At 43.6% G+C, this 22,487-nt stretch overlaps 1 protein-coding gene across 1 annotated transcript in view; it reads left to right on the forward strand.

The window, feature by feature from the left end:
• Positions 1-22,487, forward strand: part of TACR3 (tachykinin receptor 3) — a 292,646-nt gene that overhangs the window by 147,063 nt on the left and 123,096 nt on the right. The window contains exon 2 of the mRNA XM_040329788.1: positions 21,162-21,347. Within this exon, the coding sequence (XP_040185722.1) occupies positions 21,162-21,347 (186 nt within the window). The remainder of the gene's footprint in view (positions 1-21,161; positions 21,348-22,487) is intronic.

The following is a 22,487-nucleotide window of genomic DNA, read 5'->3' on the forward strand; positions in this document are numbered from 1 at the left end:
CAGAGACAGGGGTATGATCTCTAGACTTTACAATTACCTTAATGACTTCTCTGCCCCAGAAAAAACACAACCCATGTTACACTGGGAATCTGACCTGAATATTGACCTCTCCCCTGATACTTGGCACACCATGACAGATAATCTCCGCAAAAGTAATAGAGCAGTATCCTTCAGAGAAACCCCAACAAAACTGTTCACAAGATGGTATCTTACCCCGTCCAAAATCCATACATTTTACCCTTCAGTGTCTCCAGAATGCTTTAGAGGCTGCCAATCAGAGGGTACCTTACTACACATTTTTTGGAGCTGCCCATGTCTCTCACAGGTCTGGAGGGAGGTTACTCGTAGAATTGAAGAATCCTCTAAACAAAAAATCTCCCTCACCCCTCAGATATGCCTTCTGTACAGTGATGTCCCTGACATCCCACTCCCCTGCACCAGACTTAAACAATATAAAAGGGAGGCACCATCGTCAGCTATCCAACACTACAAGGAATGCAATAAGTAGTGTAAAAACGCAATCATGACGGCTAAAAAAGACAGAGGCACATAGCGGAGGAGAGTAAAACATTTTTTCTCTATACATGTATCTTAAAAGGCAAAATCAGAGCACATTGTCCACTTGAAAGACAAGGATGGTTACGGATGACACAGAGAAGGCAACTGTACTGAATGCCTTCTTCTTCTTCTCAGTTTTTACAACAGTACTGTTAGTGTCACATCACAGGACATACCCTTGAGGCTAACAGAGACTGGAGTGAATGAAAGACCTAATAAACTTAATACAACTAAATCACCAGGACCAGATGGCTTGCGCCCAAGAGTCCTCAGAGAGCACAGTGAGGTTATAGCCAGACCATTGTTCCTAATCTTTGCGGACAGCATACTGACCAATATTCAAGAAAGGACAGAGACAAATCCCTGGAAACTATATACCAATCAGCCTAACATTAAAGGGGTTGTAAAGACAAAAATATTTTCCTCTTAAATTAAAGTCTGACAGTAGCTGATAAAGTAAAAAGTAATGTTTTGCATTATAACTAGTTTGATACCTGTTGAAATCGAGCTGTTATATTCACCTCCGTCACTCCTGAATCATTATTCTCACTGACTTCATGGTTTGCGGTGCGCATTCATTCTTGCTACATCACGGCCTAATGGGAACTACAGTTCCCATTAGGCTTAGCCTCCATGCCTGTGAGGGATAAGAGAGCATCTTCACGCAGGGCTGTAGTCATAGGGAGGGGGTGAGCACATTCTACTTTCCACCATGCAAAACGGCTCAGGTGCTGGTGGAAAGCAAGAAGAGGAGTGACAGGAAATGGCATTTTCAAACCTGGATTACTGTATTTTGGAGGTCAAAAGGAAAAACGAGATAAGTGATATTTAAATGCTTTACCTTACAGCAATAAATTGATCTAATAAAAAATGAACCTTTAGTGTTCCTTTAATAGTGGGTAAATTATTGGAGGGGATGATAGGGGGCTATATCCAAAAATTTACTGAAATAAAAAATATAATTAGTAGTCATCAGCATAGGCTTATGAAGGGTCATTCTTACCAAACCAACGTGTTAACATTCTACAAGGAAGTTAGCTGTCATCTAGACAAGGTAAGGCATTTGGATTTAGTGTACCTACATTTTTCAAAAGCATTCAATACAGTCCTCCATAAATTATTAATTAATGAATTAATTAATTTACAAGCTGAAGTCTTCAGGCATGGACCATAAGGTTTGTTCTTGGGTAAAAAAATGGTTACAGGGGTGTGTCCAAAGGGTGGTGTTTAAGGATGAGCCGAACACCCCCCTGTTCGGTTCGCATCAGAACTTGCGAACACACCAAATGTTCGTGTGAACTTTAGAACCCCGTTAAAGTCTATGGGACTCGAACATTTGAAATCTAAAGTGTTAATTTTAAAGGCTAATATGCAAGTTATTGTCCTAAAAAGTGTTTGGGGACCTGGGTCCTGTCCCAGGAAACATGTATCAATGCAAAAAAAAGTTTAAAAACGGCCGTTTTTTCAGGAGCAGTGAATTTAATAATGCTAAAAGTGAAACAATAAAAGTGTAATATTACTTTAAATTTCGTACCTAGGGGGGGGTGTAAAGTCAGCATGTGAAAAAGCGCATGTTTCCCGTACATAGAACTGTCCCTGCACAAAGTGTCATTTCTGAAAGAAAAAAAGGCATTTAAAACCGGCTTTGCGGCTCTAATGAATTGTCGGCTCTGGCAATTACAGAGATGATTCATTCATAAAGAAAAAAAAAATGTGTGGGGGTTCCCCCAAATTAAATTACCAGGCCCTTCAGGTCTGGAATGGATATTAAGGGGAACCCCGCCGTAAAAAAAAAAAAAAATACGTAGGGTTCCCCGCAAATATCTATACCAGGCCCTTCAGGTCTGGTGTGGATTTTAAGGGGAACTCCACCCCAAATAAAAAAAAATGGCGTGGAGTCCCCCTAAAAATCCACAACAGACCCTTATCCGAGCATGGTAACCTGGCCGGCCGCAGAAAAGAAGGGGGGACATAGTGCAGCCCCCCCCCTCTCCTGAACTGCACCAGGCCACATGCCCTCAACATGGGGAGGATGTCCCCATGTTGATGGGGACAAAGGCCTCATCCCCACAACCCTTGCCTGGTGGTTGTGGGGGTCTGCGGGCGGGGGGCTTATCAGAATCTGGAAGACCCCTTTAACAAAGGGGACCTCCAGATCCTGGCCCCCCCTATGTGAATTGGTAATGGGGTACACTGTACCTCTACCATTTCACGAAGGACGTGTAAATAGTTAAAAAAAAACACACAGAAACCATAGAAAAAAATCCTTTATTAATAATAAAAAAAAAAAATCCAGCGATGTGAATCCACTGTCTCCTATCCAGCGATGGATGATCTCTCCAGCGATGGATGATCAGCGGTCCGGTCCAGCGATGCAGAAGATCCATCCGTCCAGAGCGCAGCAGGGGAGCTCCACTCTCAGCTGGACACAGCCCAGCGGAATGACGCGCTGGAGCTGTGACATTTCTTATATAGGGGAAGCGGCCACCCGTCACGTGACCCCGCCCCCTCTGACGCACCCTCGTACGTCACTGGGAAAGCCCGGTCTTTCAGGGTCTTTCCCAGTGACGTACGAGGGTGCGTCAGAGGGGGCGGGGTCACGTGACGGGTGGCCGCTTCCCCTATATAAGTAATGTCACAGCTCCAGCGCGCTGGGGCTTTTTCACATGCTGACTTTACACCCCCCTAGGTACGAAATTTTAAGTAATATTACACTTTTATTGTTTCACTTTTAGCATTATTAAATTCACTGCTCCTGAAAAAACGGCCGTTTTTAAAACTTTTTTTTGCATTGATACATGTTTCCTGGGACAGGACCCAGGTCCCCAAACACTTTTTAGGACAATAAATTGCATATTAGCCTTTAAAATTAACACTTTAGATTTCTCCCATAGACTTTAACAGGGTGTTCCGCGGCTTTTCGAATTTGCCGCGAACACCCCTAATTGTTCGTTGTTCGCCGAACAGGCAAACAGGCAATGTTCGAGTCGAACATGAGTTCGACTCGAACTTGAAGCTCATCCCTGGTGGTGATAAATAATGTATACTCAGACTGGTCTGAAGTAGTAAGTGGGGCACCCCAGGGATCTGTCATGGGACAAATTCTATTCAATCTATTCGTAAATGATATAGAGGATGGGATAATTAGCTTGATCTCAGTTTTTGCAGACAACACAAAATTATGCAGGGCAATAACTTCACATCGGGATATAAAATTTTACAGAAAGACCTGAACAAAATAATGGAGTGGGCAACTACATGACAAATGAGGTTTAAGGTGGAGAAATGTAAGGTAATGCACTTGGGGACAAAAAACATACATGCAAACTACTCACTAGGAGGAGAACCTCTGTGGGAATCAAGAATGGAGAAAGATCTGGGGGTCCTAGTAGATAACAGATTGAGCAATAACATGCAATGTCAAGCTGCAGCTACCAAAGCCGGCAGAATACTAGCATGCATAAAAAAAGGGGATATACTCCAGAGATAAAACAATAATTCTACCACTTTATACAAAATTGGTAAGACCACATCTGGAGTACTTCATCCAGTTCTGGTCACCAGAAGGGATGTGCTGGAACTAGAGCGAGTCCAACGAAGGGCAACAAAATTAATAAAGGGGCTGGAGGACCTCAATTATGAGGAACGACTGCAAGCACTACATGTATTCTCATTGGAGAGGATATATGATAGCTATTTACAACTACCTCAATGGCACTCCTAGCATAGGAGACAAACAAATCAGTCTCAAGGAGTGTAAGAGGACACGGGCCACACAATAAGATTGGAGGAATCAGGGAATGCATTAGAACCGTAAAATCCCCGCAGAGCTGGCAGCTGACAGGGCGGTCCCCGCACACTGTGCAGGGACCGTCCTGTCTTTCCTCCGCTCTCTCCTATGGGGGATCGGATGAACACAGACCGTATGTCCGTGTTCATCCGATCCGATAGACGGAAGAAAAATAGGATTTTCTTCCGTACGTAATTGCGGATCTTTGCGGAGGCGGACTATTACGGGTGTCAGCGGATGGTCATCCGCTGACACCCGTAATCACATAGGGACCAATATATGTCCCGTTTTCATCCGCAACGGACGGATAAAAATGCGGACATACAGTCCGCACGTGTGAAAGGGCCCTCAGCGTAAAAAAAATTGAAATTTCTTTAAATAACATGTGTGGAGGATTCCTTAAAACTGTACTTTACAGCTGTACATTGTAATTTAGGCCATCTGTACGGCTCGTATAAGTCCTTACATACATGGGCACATCAAAACCATTGGTAAGGAAATAAAAATGAGAACAAGGAAAGAAAACAAAGGAAAACCATTACAGCCCGTTCTGGATCAAGCATACACGATACAGTAAAACTTTCCTGAGTAATACACCCTCCCCCCCACAACCATCTCTCAAAACATAAATACACTGCCTTGTGTTAACTCAAACCGTACAAGTTTCACCATCCTCCAGCCACCTATCCCACACACTGGAGAACTTCTGCGGTCGCCCCCTGTGTATATAGATCATCTTCCTATACGGGAGAGTGGCGTTCACCTCCCTTTTCCAGTCCCTCAGTGATGGAGCCCTCATCTGCATCCATGCCTTAGCCACTACCTTCCTGGCCAGGAATAATGTTTCATATACAGTATAAAGATAGCCTGATACTTGTCTACCTCGACTTCTGACAGCAAGCCCAGGAGAAATAACTTTGGGTCAATGCCCACCAGGGACCCCATATTATCATGAAGGAATTGTGTCACCTGCAGCCAGTAGGCCTGCACGTCCGGGCAGTGCCATAACAGGTGATAAAACGAGCCTGCGGTTGAGGTGCACATGGGGCACAAGGGGCTTCTTGTGGATTGGAACTTTGCCAGTCTCAGGGGTGTAATATATGCACAAATTATATACAACTGTGTCAATCTATCCGAGAGTTTGGGGGATGAAGCCTTAACCCCCTCCAGAATCTGCCCCCAATCTGTGTCGTCTATAGGGCCCACATCCTGTTCCCATTTTATCTTAGCCACCTGTGATATCCTACCTATCCTACGCTGTCGGATAATGTATTATATATTAGATGTGAGCTTGGCTGAATCTGTTCCAAAGATCACATCCAGCACCTGCGGAGTCTTCAGGTCAACGGTGACAGAGTCCAGCTGTGTTCTAATCGCATGTCTAAGCTGCAGATATCTAAAGAGGAATTGTGGTGGAAGGGAGAACTCTTCCCTGAGAATCGAGAAGGACTTGAGTCCGGATTCCGTCAAGACCTGAGACAAATACAGTACCCCATATGATGCCCAGAGCCCTGGATCCGACACTGTGCACAGCTCGGGCAGACATCCATTGTTCCATAGCGGAGTATGAGAGTGCATATGTGTCCCACCCTGTTTCTTGAGGGCAATATCCCATATTTTTTGGTGGTGCATCAGCATATCTGCACCAAAACAGGATGACCTACAACCTCCATGTCCCTTGCTGAACACCACCTGCACGGGAGTGTGAAAAGGGCTACCCGGTTTGTTACATACTAACGACCTATACCTCTGTGCCTCAGATGTGTTAAAGTAATATAGATGGGACAGTTGCGATGCTATATAGTAATCCTGAACATCTGGGAGGGAACATCCCCCTTCCAGAGTGGGGTTCTTAAGTATGTGCCAAGCAAATTTATGTTGGTCCGGGCCCCAAACAAAAGAATTTAAAATTGCTTCCATCTGTTTAAATACTTTTAGAGGTATATACAAGGGGGCGTGCCAAACCATATATAAAATCTTAGGTAACAAAATCATTTTTACTAAGTTAATTCTACCCATAACCCCTAGGGGTAATCTCAACCAGGCCTGGGTTCTAGATTTGATAGTGGCGAACAAGGGCTCCACATTGAGAGGGACGTAGTCTCTAAGGTTCCTTGTAACTCTCACCCCCAGGTATTTAACCTCCACCACTCTCTGTAAAGGTAACTCTGGGGACTTTGCCGGGGGGGGGGGGGGACTGATATAGAGGGAGAATTCAAGACTTATCCCAGTTGATCCTTAAGCCTGAGTATTTGCCAACCTCCTCTATGATGGTCAATGCCGCCCGCAGTGAAGGGCCCTGATCCGCTAAATACAGAACCGCATCGTCTGCATATAGTCCTGTCTTTTCCCATGCTTCCCCCTTTCTAAGGCCTGTCACCTCCGAGCTCATTCTGATGGCAATAGCTAACAGCTCAGCTGCCAACGCATACAGCAGTGATGATAGGGGACACCCCTGCCTCGTACCCCGTTCCAGGGAAATCTGATCCGAAAGCCACCCATTGACGAAAATTCTGGCCTTGGGGGTCTGGTATAGAAGCTGAACCCACTTGATGAGATTCGGGCCAAACCCATAGCATCTCAGGCATTCCCACAGATACAGCCACTTGACCGAATGGAATGCCATGGCTGTATCCAGGGCAACCACCACCCTGGTCCCCACGTTCTCATGCTGGGCCTGTATGTTCATAAATAGCCTCCTGATATTCATGGCGATATTCTTTCCTGGCATAAACCCTGTTTGATCTGAGTGGATCAGGGAGAGAATAGCTGTATTCAATCTAGAGGATAGTATTTTGGCCAAGATTTTAATATCCACTGGCAACAGAGATATAGGTCTATATGATTCTGGATACCGAGGGTCTCTACCCGGCTTGGGAAGGACAATTATCTGGGCCCCCTGCTGTCAGGACCTGGATTCGAACCTGGGACCTCAGCTGTGTCTGGCTGTGAAACTTCTCACTGAGCTATCTGGGATGCTGGATAGCTCCCTGTCTGATCTGCTGGACAAACCCATCTGATCCATTGAACATTTCTGCCTTGTGTCTTGATTGTCTTGAACCTTGAACCCCTTGCTCCTCCCACCAACTTCCTGATATAAGCCATGTCTCTGCACTTCCTCCTTGCCAGAATATTGTGCTATCTCCAGCCTGTATCTCGCTCCTGTCTTCTCTGCTGCCGTCCATATTTGCTACTGCTCGTTATCGACCCTTGGCTTGTTATCGACTACGCTTCTGCCTGATCCCAACCTACAAATACTCGTTATCGACCCTTGGCTTGTTATCGACTACGCTTCTGCCTGATCCCAATCTACAAATACTCATTACCGACCTTTTGGCTTGTTTACCGACCACGCTTCTGTTTGATCCTTACCTGCTTATCTGCTATTGTACCCCGGCTTTCTCACCTCCTGGTGGGGCAATCCTGAGGACCGCGACCTGGCGCTAACACGCAGCAAAATCCATCTCCACCTTCAGGAGCTCTGGTGAATACCGGTTAGCGCTTATATTGCGCACCTCAGGTGACCCCGTGTCATCAGCCAGGGTGACCTGCTCAGCTGCTATAGCTATTGGCCTCTGAGCCTGACCCCAGACCGTGACACCTGCATTGAGGAGGGAAGAGTTCCCAGTTCAAATATGGAGTGAAATAAGGCCTTCAGTTTAGGGACAAGTGTCTCGGAATATGTAGCGTAGAACTCCAGGGGCAAACCATCCAGCCCCGGAGCCTTGGATTTGGCCAGTTGAGATATTGCTGTAGCAATATCCTGAGTAGTGATAGGGGCCTCAAGCACCTGCACCAAGCCCAACCGTGGAAATTGCAACGTGTGCAGATATGCCTGTATCTCCCGTGGTGTGTGGTGACATTGGGAGCTATATAAATCCCCATAGAACTTCATAAATCTATCCGCTACCTGCGGGGTATCCGTTATAACTGAGCCATCCGGCTCAGCCAGAGACACGACCACTGGCGGCCTATCCTGTAAGTGCGCCAAATAGGCCAGCATCTTCCCAGCCTTCTCCCTGTGTTCATACACCCGTGTCTTACAAAAGAAAATACGCTGCTTGGCCTTTTCCATATGTAACTGCAAGACTAACCTAGTCTGTAACTGCACCTTAGTTAAGTTCTCAGGTGTGGGCTGTGCATTATAAATTTCCTCTAGATTCTGTAACGTGTCTTCAGACATGCTCACCACTATCTTGGAGGACATTTTAAGTCTGTTTATCCCAGTGTCCAACACTCTGCGTGCATGTAGCTTAAATGCATCCCACTGGGAATTAAGTGAGGCGGACCCCTGACCGTCAGAAAAGAAAAACTGCAATTCTCGCTCAATACTATCATGGTCCGTCAAATCGGTCAACCAGTAGGGGTTGAGTCTCCACACCCTTTTAGGAGCCTCCCCCAATAGGGACATCTGCACCCAGCATGGCGAGTAATCTGATAAGGCCCTAGGCGCAACTCTTGGCATGAGTAAAGCAGAAACCATAATATAGTCTATGCGGGACATAGTGGCATGGCTAGTTGAGTGACAGGTGTTTGCCCGGGTCATTGGGTTCTGCTGTCTCCACACGTCTATCAGGGCAAATTCCTTCATCAAGCGGCCCAGTCTGGTCAGTCTAGACCCCCCGGCGCCCCTCCGGCCTGTCCCTTGCGATCCATAAAAAGATCCATAGTCATATTGAAATCCCCCATCCACACAGCCGGTACCGTCAGGTGCCTAGCCATAAATGCCAGACCCGTAGTGACGACCTCTAAGCAGTATGGGGTGGGATATAACAAACAATCAGCAAAATAGGCAATCCGCCAACGCGGGCATGTACAAACAGATATTTTCCCTGCTGGTCGGACTCTAGGGATATCAATTCAAATGGAGTGGCTTTTGTTACTAATAACGAAATTCCCCTAGAGAAGCTGGTGTGCGTGCTGTGGTAAGCCCAGCCTATCCAAGGGCACTTCAGCGCAGACTGCAGATGACCAGTAACATGCATCTCAGTCAAAGCAATTATATTAGCCCTTTGTGATTTAAGATAAGCAAGAGCTGCTGTGAGCTTAATTTTATTTCTCTGTCCCCGAACATTCCACGTCAAGAATTTAATTGAGGTCATGGTGTCATCAGTTGAAAATTACCTAGCCAGACCAGCAGGGTAGCAATTAAATAAGACATTATGGCTATCCCATGCACATAAAGGTCTCTATTACTTGCATCGACATATAATATTAACCTCATTACATCTCTACAGCAAAAAAAAGTATTGTATTAACCAGTTAGGGCCACAACGGTGACCCTGCCAACGGGTATCCCCCCTCCCCCCTTTCCAGCCCATCACCTACCCAACCTGGTGTGAGCATTTGATACCCAAAAAATAGAACCAAAGCAGAAAAAAACGTCCAGCAGTAAAACCTGACTGGAGCCACGTATCTTGAGTTCTGTGCGTATCATGGCATTGCAAAAACAGTCATTCCCATAGGGGCGGTTGTTCACTGAGCAACACGTGGATTCGAAGCGGGAAAAAAATAACATTCCCAAAAGGTTTCAGGTCTTCACTCCTCCTGCTGTTCAGCATATTTACTCTTTGTCCTCCCCACTACTTCAGTAATATCACCAGTGGATCTCAAACATGTCTGCTGCGGCTCGTATAGATATCAAATAGGAGTTCTGTCTGGGCCCAGAGGGAGCAGCTCCTTTCCCATAGGGGCCAGGGAAGAAAAAAAAATAAAAACGTGTAACAGGACCATAATTTGCAAAAAATAAACCAACAAAGGTTAGGCCCCTAGCGCTTATCTGTGGTCCCTTTCAGCAGGGCCTCAGAGGGGACGAGGGAGAGGCTTCCCCAAAGTCCCCCATGAAACAGTACTCAGTCATCCAATTCCGGCTCTACACTGGTCTCCCCTTACGATCCAACCAGGCAGCTGCCGCGGCAGGGGTGTCAAAAAACTGCACCCGACCATCCTCTTCCACTCTGAGCCTGGCTGGAAACAGCATCGCGTACTTGAGGTTCAGTACACGTAGGCGGCGCTTCACATCCTGGTATTGAGATCTCTTCCTCAGCACCTCATTGGAAAAGTCTGGAAAAACCGCCACATGGCCATTCTTCACCCGCATGTTTCCCTTCTCTCTGGATAGACGCATAATTTTATCCCTATCCCTGAAGTTCAGGAATTTGGCAATAAATGTATGGGGGGTGCTCCTTCAGGTGGGGGCTTTGCTGGTATTCGATGCGCCCTTTCCACCACAAACATAACTGAAAACGCCTCTCGCCCATACACCTTGATAAGGAGATTTTCCGGGAATTCAGCTGGGTCTCTTCCCTCCGCTCGCTCCGGCAGGCCTACAAATCACAGGTCTGAGTGGCGGAGCCTGTTTTCCATTTCGTCCTGGTGGGAGTGTAGCTGGTGAATCTGGCGTTGCATGTCCTCTGTGGCATGCTGTAAGGGGTGTAGTATGTCTTCTGCGGCGCTAATACGAGCCTCTGTTTCGGTGACCCTCTCCCGGACCATAGACAAATCCTGTCTCATGAGGGAGCTATCAATCTTCACCTCATCGATTTTTGCCGTCAGGGTGCCCTGGAGAGCGGCTATAGCCTCCAACATCTTCGCTGTCTCCGCAGCATGGCGATCCTCCCCCGGAGTATCGTCCGCGCCATCTTTGGCCTGCTCCTCGTCTCCATCATGCCGATATTTGGCCAGTTTTTCCGCTGCAGCGGATGATTTTCTCGGTGGGGACATCTTCCACTCCGGTCCCGGAGTCTCCAGGCAGTTTTGTGGGTATGATTAAGCCCAAATAGTCTCGCAGGATGGTAGATAGGATTTTGAGCAAGATGAGCTCCTTCTACCAGCGTCCTACTCCATCGCTAGCCAGGCCACGCCCCAAAGCAATTGCATTTCTAAACATTTACTTTACTTTTACATAATTGTTTGGCTTACATACAGCAACAGCACAATATGACAGATTTCTACCCTAAAATAAATTTGTAGTAGGTAGTATTTGCCAAACCAACTTTTTGTTTAATATTAATAATTTAGCATTGAAAGTAGTAGAGGCAATACAGCAAAAACTATCATAAGGTATATGCTTTATGATATTCCAAACACGGGAGCCCTAAATATTGTAGAAACTTGCTGCCAGTATATTTACTTGGCCATGATATCAGAGGAAGATATGAGGCATATTTTATTTAGAACAACACAGAATGGACACTTTTAAACAAAATTCAGCAATCAAAGAGGTTTATCCTGGAGGTAGGCTCTAAGCACCTCTTCTGGGTGTGATGACTAGTGGTTCATCATTCTGGTCAATTAGTCTTGTGTCTGCCCCTCACATCATGTCATTCCAGAAAGCTTTAGAAACTGCAGACCAAACCATCCTACACTACAGGCAAGAAAAACGATCTAGGACTTAGTCTGTCATACCAGAGATTTATTTAGGTAATTGGACTTTTAGATTTTAAAATAAAATATGTATGTGAAAGTGAGGTAAGAAATCTGCTAGCTTTTCTTTTAAATGTAGAGAAATTTCATATGGATGGAAATACCCCCAATAATTGAGCAATGGGGGAAACTAATGCGCAAACCACACTAATACTGAGCATAGCTACTACTTAATATAAAAATAAATCCACCAAAAAATATATATATATAGTGAATTAAATAGGTGTTTTAAACTAGGCAGCGGCCACAACTAAATAATGTTCGCACACTAATAGTATATGAAGAATGGGGGGTGTTGGGGCGCTTACCGATAATACACAAATAAATAACCTAGCAAATAAAGTGCAATGTGCTCACTGTTGATATATAAAAAATTACTGACCAATGAATATACCAGTGATAACATCAATGAAAATATACAATAAATAGATCACACAATTAATTATAAATAGTGTGCAGCAATAAATAATTAAAGTGCATATGAGTGATAAGTGCTAATAAAGTGCATCAGAAATATGTTTAATTTCATCCAAAATAAGTTAATCAATATCACTGAAGTCCAAACATCTTATGAAAAAATTGTAAAAAAGTCTTCATGCAATTGTGAAATAATAATGTGCAAAGATAACAATCCAGGGAAAAATCCAAGACATGCAGCCCGAAGGTAATAGAATGTAAACAGGATTATTCTTAAAGTGCAGTGCTCAAGGACAAATCCAAAAAAACATGCTCCACTCCAAGTGACCAGTAACACCAGCCTCTCACCTCTAAAAGGCTTATATTAAGGCCCCTTTCAGACTGGGACGGGAGCCGCGGTGGCGGTATAACGCTGCTAAAAATAGCGGCGCTATACCGCCGGGATTGCCGCGGGAATCAGCCGCTAGCGGTGCGGTATTAACCCCCACTAGCGGCCGATAAAGGGTGAATACTGCCTGCAATGCGCCTCTATAGAGGCGCATTGCGGGAGGTATTGCCGCGGTTTCCCATTGTTTTCAATGGGAAGGAGCGGTGAAGGATCGGTAAACATGCCGCTCCTCTCACCGCTCCAAAGATGCTGCTGACAGGAGATTTTTTTGTCTCCCGCCAGCGCATCGCCTCAGTCTGCAGTGAAGGAGTTTTTCAGGCTGGATAGCAGCGCTATTTTTAGCGCTGTACCGCCTGAAAAACTCCTCAATGTGAAAGGGGCCTTAGCCTTAATGAATTTCCACTGGCCGCAGCTTCACTTCCCCAATATGTTTGCAGATCACTTTTACTTCCAAGAACAGCGGAGATGACGTCATCGACGGCTCACAGCTTGCCTCACATGTTACGTGGCTGGTCACGCCACTTAATCATAGGATCTGGTGTTACTGGTCACTTGGAGTGGAGCAGTTTTTTTGGGATTTGTCCTTGAGCACTGCACTTTAAGAATAATCCTGTGGACATTCTATTACCTTCGGGCTGCATGTCTTGGATTTTTCACTGGATTGTTATCTTTGCACATTATTATTTCACAATTGCATGAAGACTTTTTCACAATTTTTTCATAAGATGTTTGGACTTATTTTGGATGAAATGAAACTGGTTCTGATGCACTTTATTAGCACTTATCACTCATATGCACTTTAATTATTTATTGCTGCACAATATTTATAATTAATTGTGTGATCTATTTATTGTATATTTTCATTGATGTTATCACTGGTATATTCATTGGTCAGTAATTTTTTATCAACAGTGAGCACATTGCACTTTATTTGCTAGGTTATTTATTTGTGTATTATCGGTAAGCGCCCCAACACCCCCCATTCTTCACCCCAATAATGATCCCTTCAGCCTAAAAGCAAAATGGTTAAACGGAAAAATCTATTTTTTTTTACAAACTATGTGAAATAGATTTTGATGTGCTGCTTGACACCTTGCCACTTTTTTTTAAAACATAGTAGATTGTAATATAATGTTGATATGATGTACAACAGAAATGTTTTTTTCTATAAATCTTTATTTTGTTTAATATAGCTGATTTAAAATAAATAAATCATATTAATCAAAGAATAAAAAATAAAATAAAAAGAAACGTGTCAAAATTGTTTAGCAATTTGAAATTTTTAAATAAGTTTTGCAGTAAAACTCTTATTTGCCTAATAAAAACACTTGCCAAAGATGTTTTAGTTTAATTAGCAATGGGAATTTGCAGCGTGTATAGTAGAGAATGACTTTATTTGTCTTGTCTATCCACAATGTCACCTAAAAAGGCACAAAGGCCAGAGCTCTTGCGTAATCAAGTCTCTTATGATTATAACAAACCAGTTTAGATTAAATTAGTCATCTTGTCCACTTATTCCACCTTTCACCTTGCCAAGTTACATATATTCACAACACTGGCGCATGCAATAATAAAATAACCTGTAAAACATTAAAGACTGTCTAATGTTATGTATTGCTCAATAAGAAATATTGTCTTGAATTTAACAGTATTTTAAATTTAGCTTAAAGTGATCGTAATTTTATTTTATTTTTTTAATAATAAAGATGTTATACTTACCTCCTCTGTGCAATGGTTTTGCACAGAGCAGCCCTGAACTCACTATTCTGGGGTCCCCCGTGGTGCAATTGCATTCTTCTCTCTTCTGGGTGCTCCCATAGCAATTGGGATTGGGGCACCTGTGTGGGCTTGATCGTGAACTGAGTTTCGTGATTTGATTGACAGCAGCAATCGCTTCCACTACTGCCTCTGAGTCCTCTGAGGAGAAAGAAAGAGAACAGTGCTACTGCTCTCAAGCACAGTACTGGATCAAGATCTGGCTCAGATAGGTATTCAGGGGGCTGGGAGTAATGATCATGTAAGACATTTACTTTAATGCACAAAATGCATTAGGGAAAAAAACTTTACCCTTTTACAACCACTTTAACGGCCTTGAAACCCAAATAACAAAATGTAATATATTGCAGCTTACCAGTCCTAAGATATGGTGGCTACATTTGTTTATATTTTTCAGTCTAAGATTTTTTTCCACAAGTACAGAAAATATATATTGATCGTGGCAAAAATGCAGTGTCCTTGTCACAAACACAAACTCAACCTCCATCCACGTTGTCTTTTGTAAACTACAAGTCCTCCCATCTTTATGTAATGGAAGTGAGGAGAGAAAGATGTGTATATAAACCCAAAAACATAAATGTTCATATATTGCAGCTTACCAATACTTATATATGATGGCTGCAGTAGTTTTCTTTTTGAAGTTTTTTTTCCTTTATTTTCACCTGGTGACCCTACTAGTAAGTGTAGCTCCTGTGTACTTTCTGTACAGGTGCTATTTTAAATTTAAGAGGGATGAGAGAATTAGTTAGCTCTCATCCAATTGGTTTGTCTAAATTGGGCCTCTGTTTCAGCTGGGCTGTACTGTGGGCTCATTGTGTTGTTGCTGGGGTGCTATGCCACCCCGGAGCGACAGGTGGTGCCAGTGGAGTCCAGGCTAGGGTGCCTCTTGCCAGCAGCCAATGAGAAGGGTTTTTCCCTTGTGGGGCATGCTGGGGGAGGGTACTTCTGGAGCAGACGCCATTAGGCGGGGTTCTTGTTCCTCGTGCGGCACCCACCTTCAGGGTGACCACACATCATGGCCCCCCGGCGAGATGGCCTACCAGGCCGGGGTGCGCGTGCCACGCGGTGTTCCTGGTTCCGGGACCATGTTGGCCTGGAACATTTGAAGCTGTGGCCGGGCCCCAGTAATCGACTGGGACCCAAATTCTGAAAGGATCTCAAGCGAGATAGCTGTTTAGTGGGGAGTCCGCCTGAGGAAAGCCAAGAGAGGCTGGCGATCCAACAGGGCCTACACAATCCATCGGGGATCGAGGTAACCGGACACTGAGAGGTTGGATGTCAGCAACCTGTCAGTCGATAACCTGAGGAAAATACTACCTGAGGGAGATTCAGGCACAAATACTACTGAAGAGGATTTTCTCCATTATCTACGTTCTAGGAAAAGGTCTGTGGCAGAGACTTGTTTTCCTCAAAGTTTCGAGTGATACTCTGGCTGCCAGGTCGGTGTGAGAGGCCTGTCCAGGTACACTATACCCACTCCGGCTGGGGTGGCGACGAAAGTAAAAGTGTTGTGGGAAGCAGGACTGCTTCTGTACTACTGAACCTGAATCTGCTATTTCTCCTCCTCATCCACCTTTGCTATCTACCTCAAGTTTATTGTTTACCGTGTTGGGTAAAATAAAAGCACAAGAAAATACACCTGCTGTCTGGACATTCCATTTACTGAGGCTCTCATCATCTACCCTAGACACTCACAGAGGTAACACGCCATCCCAATCTATAACCAGCGGCTCCTTCGGGGGTGAGCGCTACATAAGTCTGTTATTTTATAACTTCCTTAAATAGATCAAGCTTTCAGCATAAGTGGCCATCTGAGGTTTGAGACAAACTACTTACCACTGACAGAATTCTTGCAATGCATAGCTTTTATTAATTTATGTAAAAACTTTATCCCAAAAACAAAAATAAACATTGCTGAAACTCCCTTATTAATCTCCCACCCAAGATCCTCACATTATTTCTGTGATTGAATAAGAGATTGAGAATTAACTTCACACAAACCCAATGTCTGTTTTTCTCCACTAACAGTGTGGAAAACACAAATATGTGATAAACCATGGTTTAAAAGATTGCAAGCAATCTAAAACAAATCCACCTGTTAGATATGGTACATAAAAAGCCATAGCCATTGCAACGATGCCTGAGCAACAATGCCTTTGAACCTTATGTGATGACAAACTCCTATTTAAACTAAAAGCATGACAAACTAAGATTCATAGGTCTTTATATTAATACAAAAACAAACCAGGCAGATCCCTAGCCCAAACCCTATGGGAGACTCTCCTCTGCTCATTTAGCCCATAATTAAAATGTGGGCCTTAAATTATTTAAAAAAAATCTTGGCTAACTGAATACTCACCTTTATTCCACACATTGCTCACCCTGAACAGGTCAGGTTCATACTTAATAAAGAGTCTAAGGTCAATACATCTAAAGCCCTAAATTTAATTCACCTTGCATACACTTCGGAACTCACAGCCCTGTTGCTCTACCAATGTTGAAGAGTTGGTAACTAAATGGAATCATGGCTATCTACCCCTTCGCATCTACCCAAGTCAAAATGAATAACTCCTTTTCAAAACCTTTTCTTATGTGTAATGGTGAGTAACAAAGGCTGTCCCTCTTCCCACATAATTTGTATCCTCTTCCCTTGAACCACATCTATGTAACATCCAATCTAATCATGACATCTAGGGTCTATAGGCTGGAGCAACATAGCAGAAAGTAACAGATGGCTGATGCAGATTCTTCACTAAACCTGAAACTTCCCTACCTAATTCATTGGCAGAATTTACTGTAGAACTTAAGATGAATTATCCAATAATAAATCAACCTGCACAAATATAAAGCCTTAAACATTAATATTCTTCAAACTAGATACCAGTCTGTTACAGCCAATTTCATTTTTAGGTGAGTTTTTCATAGCATTAAATACCTCTGTATTATCTTTACCCCCATCCTGGATTCAGTTTTTGGTGCTAACTTCTCACTCTTCTTTGCTGCTATGAGACAGGACCTGTGCCATTGGGATTCTGCATTTTTAATGCTTTTGGGTGGAACAGCATCCTCAGTAGGGATCGGTTCGCAGCAAAACATGCAAACAGGCAAAAAATTGGTTTGAACACGCAAACACTGTTAAAGTCTATGGGACACGAACATGAAAAATCAAAAGTGCTAATTTTAAACGCTAATATGCAAGTTATTGTCATAAAAAGTGTTTGATGACCTGGGTCCTTCCCAAGGGGACATGTATCAATGCAAAAAAAGTTTTAAAAACGGCTGTTTTTTTGGGAGCAGTGAAAAGAGACCGCCGCTCCAGGCAAATGCAATAAGCAATCAATGTCCTCCTCAAAGACCGTGGGTGCTGGCAATGCACAAGGCACAAGGCAAAAAATCAATGAAAAGAATTCATAGACAGCCGCACACCAAAATGAACCTAAAAAGGTAGCCTTTATTGGTGTAAAAAGAATAAAAAGCACTACAAAACACAGCACAGCAAGCAGTGGGGTAAAAAAAATAACGTGTTTCGCACAAACAATCAGTGCTTAGTCATAGCTAAGTGAAACAATAAAAGTGAAATATTCCTTAAAATTTTGTACCTGGGGGCTGTCTATAGTATGCCTGTAAAGTAGCGCATGCTTCCCGTGTTCTAAAGGAAAAAAGTCATTCAAAACTACTCGCGGCTATAATGAATTGTCGGGTCCCGACAATACAGATAAAAATCATTGAAAAAACGTCATAGGTCCCCCCCAGTCTATTATCAGGCCCTTCAGGTCTGGTATGGATTATAAGGGGAACCCTGCACCAGATTGAAAAAAAAGTGGGGTTTCCCCCAAAAATCCATACCAAACCCTTATCCGAGCATGCAACCTGGCAGGCTGCAGGAAAAGAGGGGGGACGAGAGAGCGCTCCCCTCCTGAACCGTACCAGGCTACATGCCCTCAACATGGGGAGGATGTCCCCATGTTGATGAGGACACGGGCCTCATCCCCACAACTCTTGCCCGGTGGTTGTGGGGGTCTGTGGGCCGGGGGCTTATCGGAATCTGGAAGCCCACTTTAACAAAGGGGACCCCAGATGCTGGCCCGCAATGTGAATTGGTAACGGGGTACATTTCACACAAAGTTGGGACAAGTCCTTTAATAATAAAAAAAAGCTCATCCCTAATCCTCAGAATAAATGTGCCATCTAGGCTGCTATACCTACTCCAAACCTTACCGACTTCACTTCTGTCAATGTTTCTCCGTCGGTTCCAGAGAAATTTTTCTAGGCCAACAAATCCCATAGGTGGCATCTCACCTTACTCTTTAAACCTAAAGCAATGTATAGAATGAGTTTTCAGGTCTCTCTTTTTAAGGGCTGTTGTTAAATCCATCCAACTACAGACAGTTCCTCGGTTACAAACAAGACAGGTTCTGTAGGTTTGTTCTTAAGTTGAAGTTGTATGTAAATTGTAACAGGTAAAAAAATTTAAGTGTACCTTCAGCCAAAAAATATTTTTTTCATTTTGGATAGCATAGGGAAGGGTTAACACCTCTGTAATGTTTGTTTTGCTGTCTGTGCCCTGTTCTGAAGATTTCACCTCACTTTTGTCCCTGTGACAATTGGATTTAGAAATGTTTTGGTTGTCATCTAAACAAGAATTCGTGATAAACTATCAGTGAAAACACCCTTTTCCCATGAGAACTCTTACAGGAGTGAATTTCCTTTCCTAGGGGTAGATTTCCACTCACTTCCTGTTTTCTCCCTCTGTTTATAGGTATGCATGTAAGTCGGATGTACGGTATGTAACTAGGGGATCTCCTGTATGCAGAGGCATCTTCTGTTACTTCCCCAATACCTGAGTTGTCTGTTACCTTCCCATGGGCTTATATCTGTGCTTAACTTACCTGTTGTATTACTCATTGACAGACTGTATATCCTTACGTATCTTTGGGAATATTTATATGATAGATAGAGTATGATTGTACCATCCCTCTCCCTCCTATACCCATCGACTTACCTAGTTAAATCAGCTGTAACCCTATACCATCCCCCCCCCCTTTGCTTTCTGGGTTCTTTTTGTACATTTGAAAATATAAATAAATAATTATAATTAAATAGTTCATTTTTAAAAATGAGCATGCTATTTCCCTGCCTATGAAATGATGGATCTATAGGATGTACTAAAGATAACATTTCAAAAGAAAAACATTTCTCTAAATGACAGTTCTGATCCCTAGTTGCTTTTGCTAGTAAAGAAAACAAAGGATCCCGGGTGCCACCACATTTTGTTATGGACCTCTTCAGTGACGGCTGATGCTCACATTTTTTTGGGGGCGCAAACAAACGAAAAAAAACACATCAATTGCAGCCTTACTGTGCCCATCAATTGCCGCCACTGTGCCCATCAATTTCCCCCACTGTGCCCATCAAACGCAGCCACTGTGCGCATCAAACGCAGCCACTGTGACATAAAATTGTCACCCCTGTGCCATAAAATTGTTGCCACTGTGCCATAAAATTGTCGCCACTGTACCATGCCATCAAATGCAGCCACTGTGCCATCAATTGTTGCCACTGTGCACATCAATTGTCGCCACTGTGCCAAGCCATCAATTGTCGCCACTGTGCCATGTCATTGTCACCACTGTGCCCATAAATTGTCGCCACTGTGCCATGCCAAACGCAGCCACTGTGCCATCAATTGTCGCCACTGTGCCATGCCAAACGCAGCCACTGTACCATGCCATTGTCCACACTGTGCCCATCAATTGTCACCCCTGTGCCATGCCATTGTCGCCAATGTGCCCATCAATTGTCGCCACCGTACCATGCCAAACGTAGCCACTGTGTCATCAATTGTCGCCACTGTACCATGCCATTGTCGCCACTGTGCCCATCAATTGTCGCCACTGTGCCATGCCAAACGCAGCCACTGTGCCATGCCATTGTTGCCACTGTGCCCATCAATTGTCGCCACTGTGCCATGCTATTGTCGCCACAGTGCCCATAAATTTTCGCCACTGTGCCATGCCAAACACAGCCACTGTCGCCACTGTGCCCATCAATTGCCGCCAGTTTTCCCCTAAAAATTCCACCAGATTGTCCCCCCCCCGCCTGGCACTTACCTTTCTCGGTCAGCCTCCTCCACGATTCCTCAAAGTAGTCCTGCCCTCGATGTCGCTCCAGCCAATCAGGTTACCGGTAACCAGATCCAGTGAACCTGATTGGCTGAGATGCGTGCCAGCGTTAACCAGGGAACGCACACCCCGTGAATCCCCTGGTTAACTATTTGGAAGCCGAATTACAGCCCTCAGGCTGTAATCGGAAAGCTTATCAGAGCCGCTGGCTCTGATAGACACTTCCACAGCCAACCAGCTGCCGTTATACAGATGGCCGGCGCTCACCAGGGGGCCAGCCATCTGAATAGTGGGCAGCGGCGACAATACATAGATTCATGCAATGCAAGAATCTATGTATTGTTTTTCACTAGACCTCTTGTGAAAAAAGAGCTCCCTCTCCAGCAGGTGGGGGGTTAAATGTGTGTGTTGTCTTCCACTGGCTCTGCAGTGCGAGAGATGGAGCAGAAGTAATCACATAACTGCTATATAAGGCTACATGGAAAAGGTATTTAGACACTTAATTTGAAAAAAAAAAAAAACACTGCCAATATAAGAGCTTAAAATGAAAAGGGATAATGATGATTTAAATCTTTAAAATATTCACCGACAGCCCATGCTTGGTGAATTTTTTGATTTTATTATTTTGTCTTTCACTAAAACCAAATACAAAATGACAAATAATTTCTATGTCTTCTTCCTACAGATATATGGCTATCATTAATCCATTGAAACCTCGCCTGTCTGCAACCTCAACAAAGGTAGTCATTGGAAGTATCTGGGTCTTCGCATTCCTGCTGGCTTTCCCTCAGTGCCTTTATTCTGAAATCAAAGTGACACCAAGAAGAACTCTTTGTCTGCTTGTATGGCCGGGATATGGGAAAAAACTAACGTAGGCACTGTTTTTTTTAAATTATATATTTTGTAATATGTTGTATCTGAATGCCACTTACTGAACCCAAAAGCTTGTTAAGCAAAGAGAACGCATATTCCATGAAAAGTAAATGCCATGAACCGTGTGATGTGATCATTTTTTGTAAAGTGATCGGCAGTTTCAATTGCAGCACGTAGGTAATTTATATGAAATATGTTAGTTAACTAGGAAATTTTTACCTTGGATTGAATCATGTGAAAATGATGACAATACATTTGTCTACTAAATTTTCAATTCAGTGTGCGAATAATGGACTTAGAGCACTGTATAATGAGATAAGGTGCAGCTGTCACAGAAATCATGACTTTCAATGGCAGTAGTTTAAAATGAGTCATATTAGTTCTCTTCTCCATTCTCATAGCCATTCCCATGGCTTGCTGTAACTTAAAGAAAAATTTTGAGAAGTAAATTCAAAATCTATTTGTATTATATGTTGCCTAGTGCACTGTAGCAAGAGTATTTGGAGAGCCACATTTCTAGATCCTCTGCTTTTAATGTGAAATAGCCTAAAAAAGATATACAGTGCTACTAAGTAAAACCACTAGTTTTATTTTATACTGATATTTAAAGTTGTCTAGAGCTAGCAATTTTAGCTTATATCAATCAAGTATTGTGCAAAATATTGTTAATATTTGTAGATATAAACCCTTGTGCCGATAGTAAGTAATACATTTTTTCTTATACTGATTTAAATTGGGTTGTGGGATGTAGCTTACCTAATTTAAAGTGTATGTAAAAAAAAAAAATGTAGTACATCTTTGCAATGCATGTACTTTTTTTTACATTTACTATACACTATGGACCTGATTTTCAGTGATACCCTCAACATAAAAGTCAAACTAGGCTTTCTTTGAACTATGATCTGGAAAAGATTATTGGCCCAGATTCAGGTAGGGGCGCGCACTGATACGGCGGCGCAGCGTACCGTTTTTACGCTACGCCTCCGTAAATTACTGGAGCTACGCTGCATTCACGAAGCATTTGCTCCGTAATTTGCGGCGGCGTTTCGTAAAAGGGGCCGGCGTAAGCGCGCGTAATTTAAATGATCCCCTAGGGGGCGTGGATAATTTAAATTAGGCGCGTTCCCGCGCCGAACGT

The sequence above is a fragment of the Rana temporaria genome, chromosome 1 (assembly GCF_905171775.1).
Source record: "Rana temporaria chromosome 1, aRanTem1.1, whole genome shotgun sequence".
NCBI classification, from domain to species: Eukaryota; Metazoa; Chordata; class Amphibia; order Anura; family Ranidae; genus Rana; species Rana temporaria.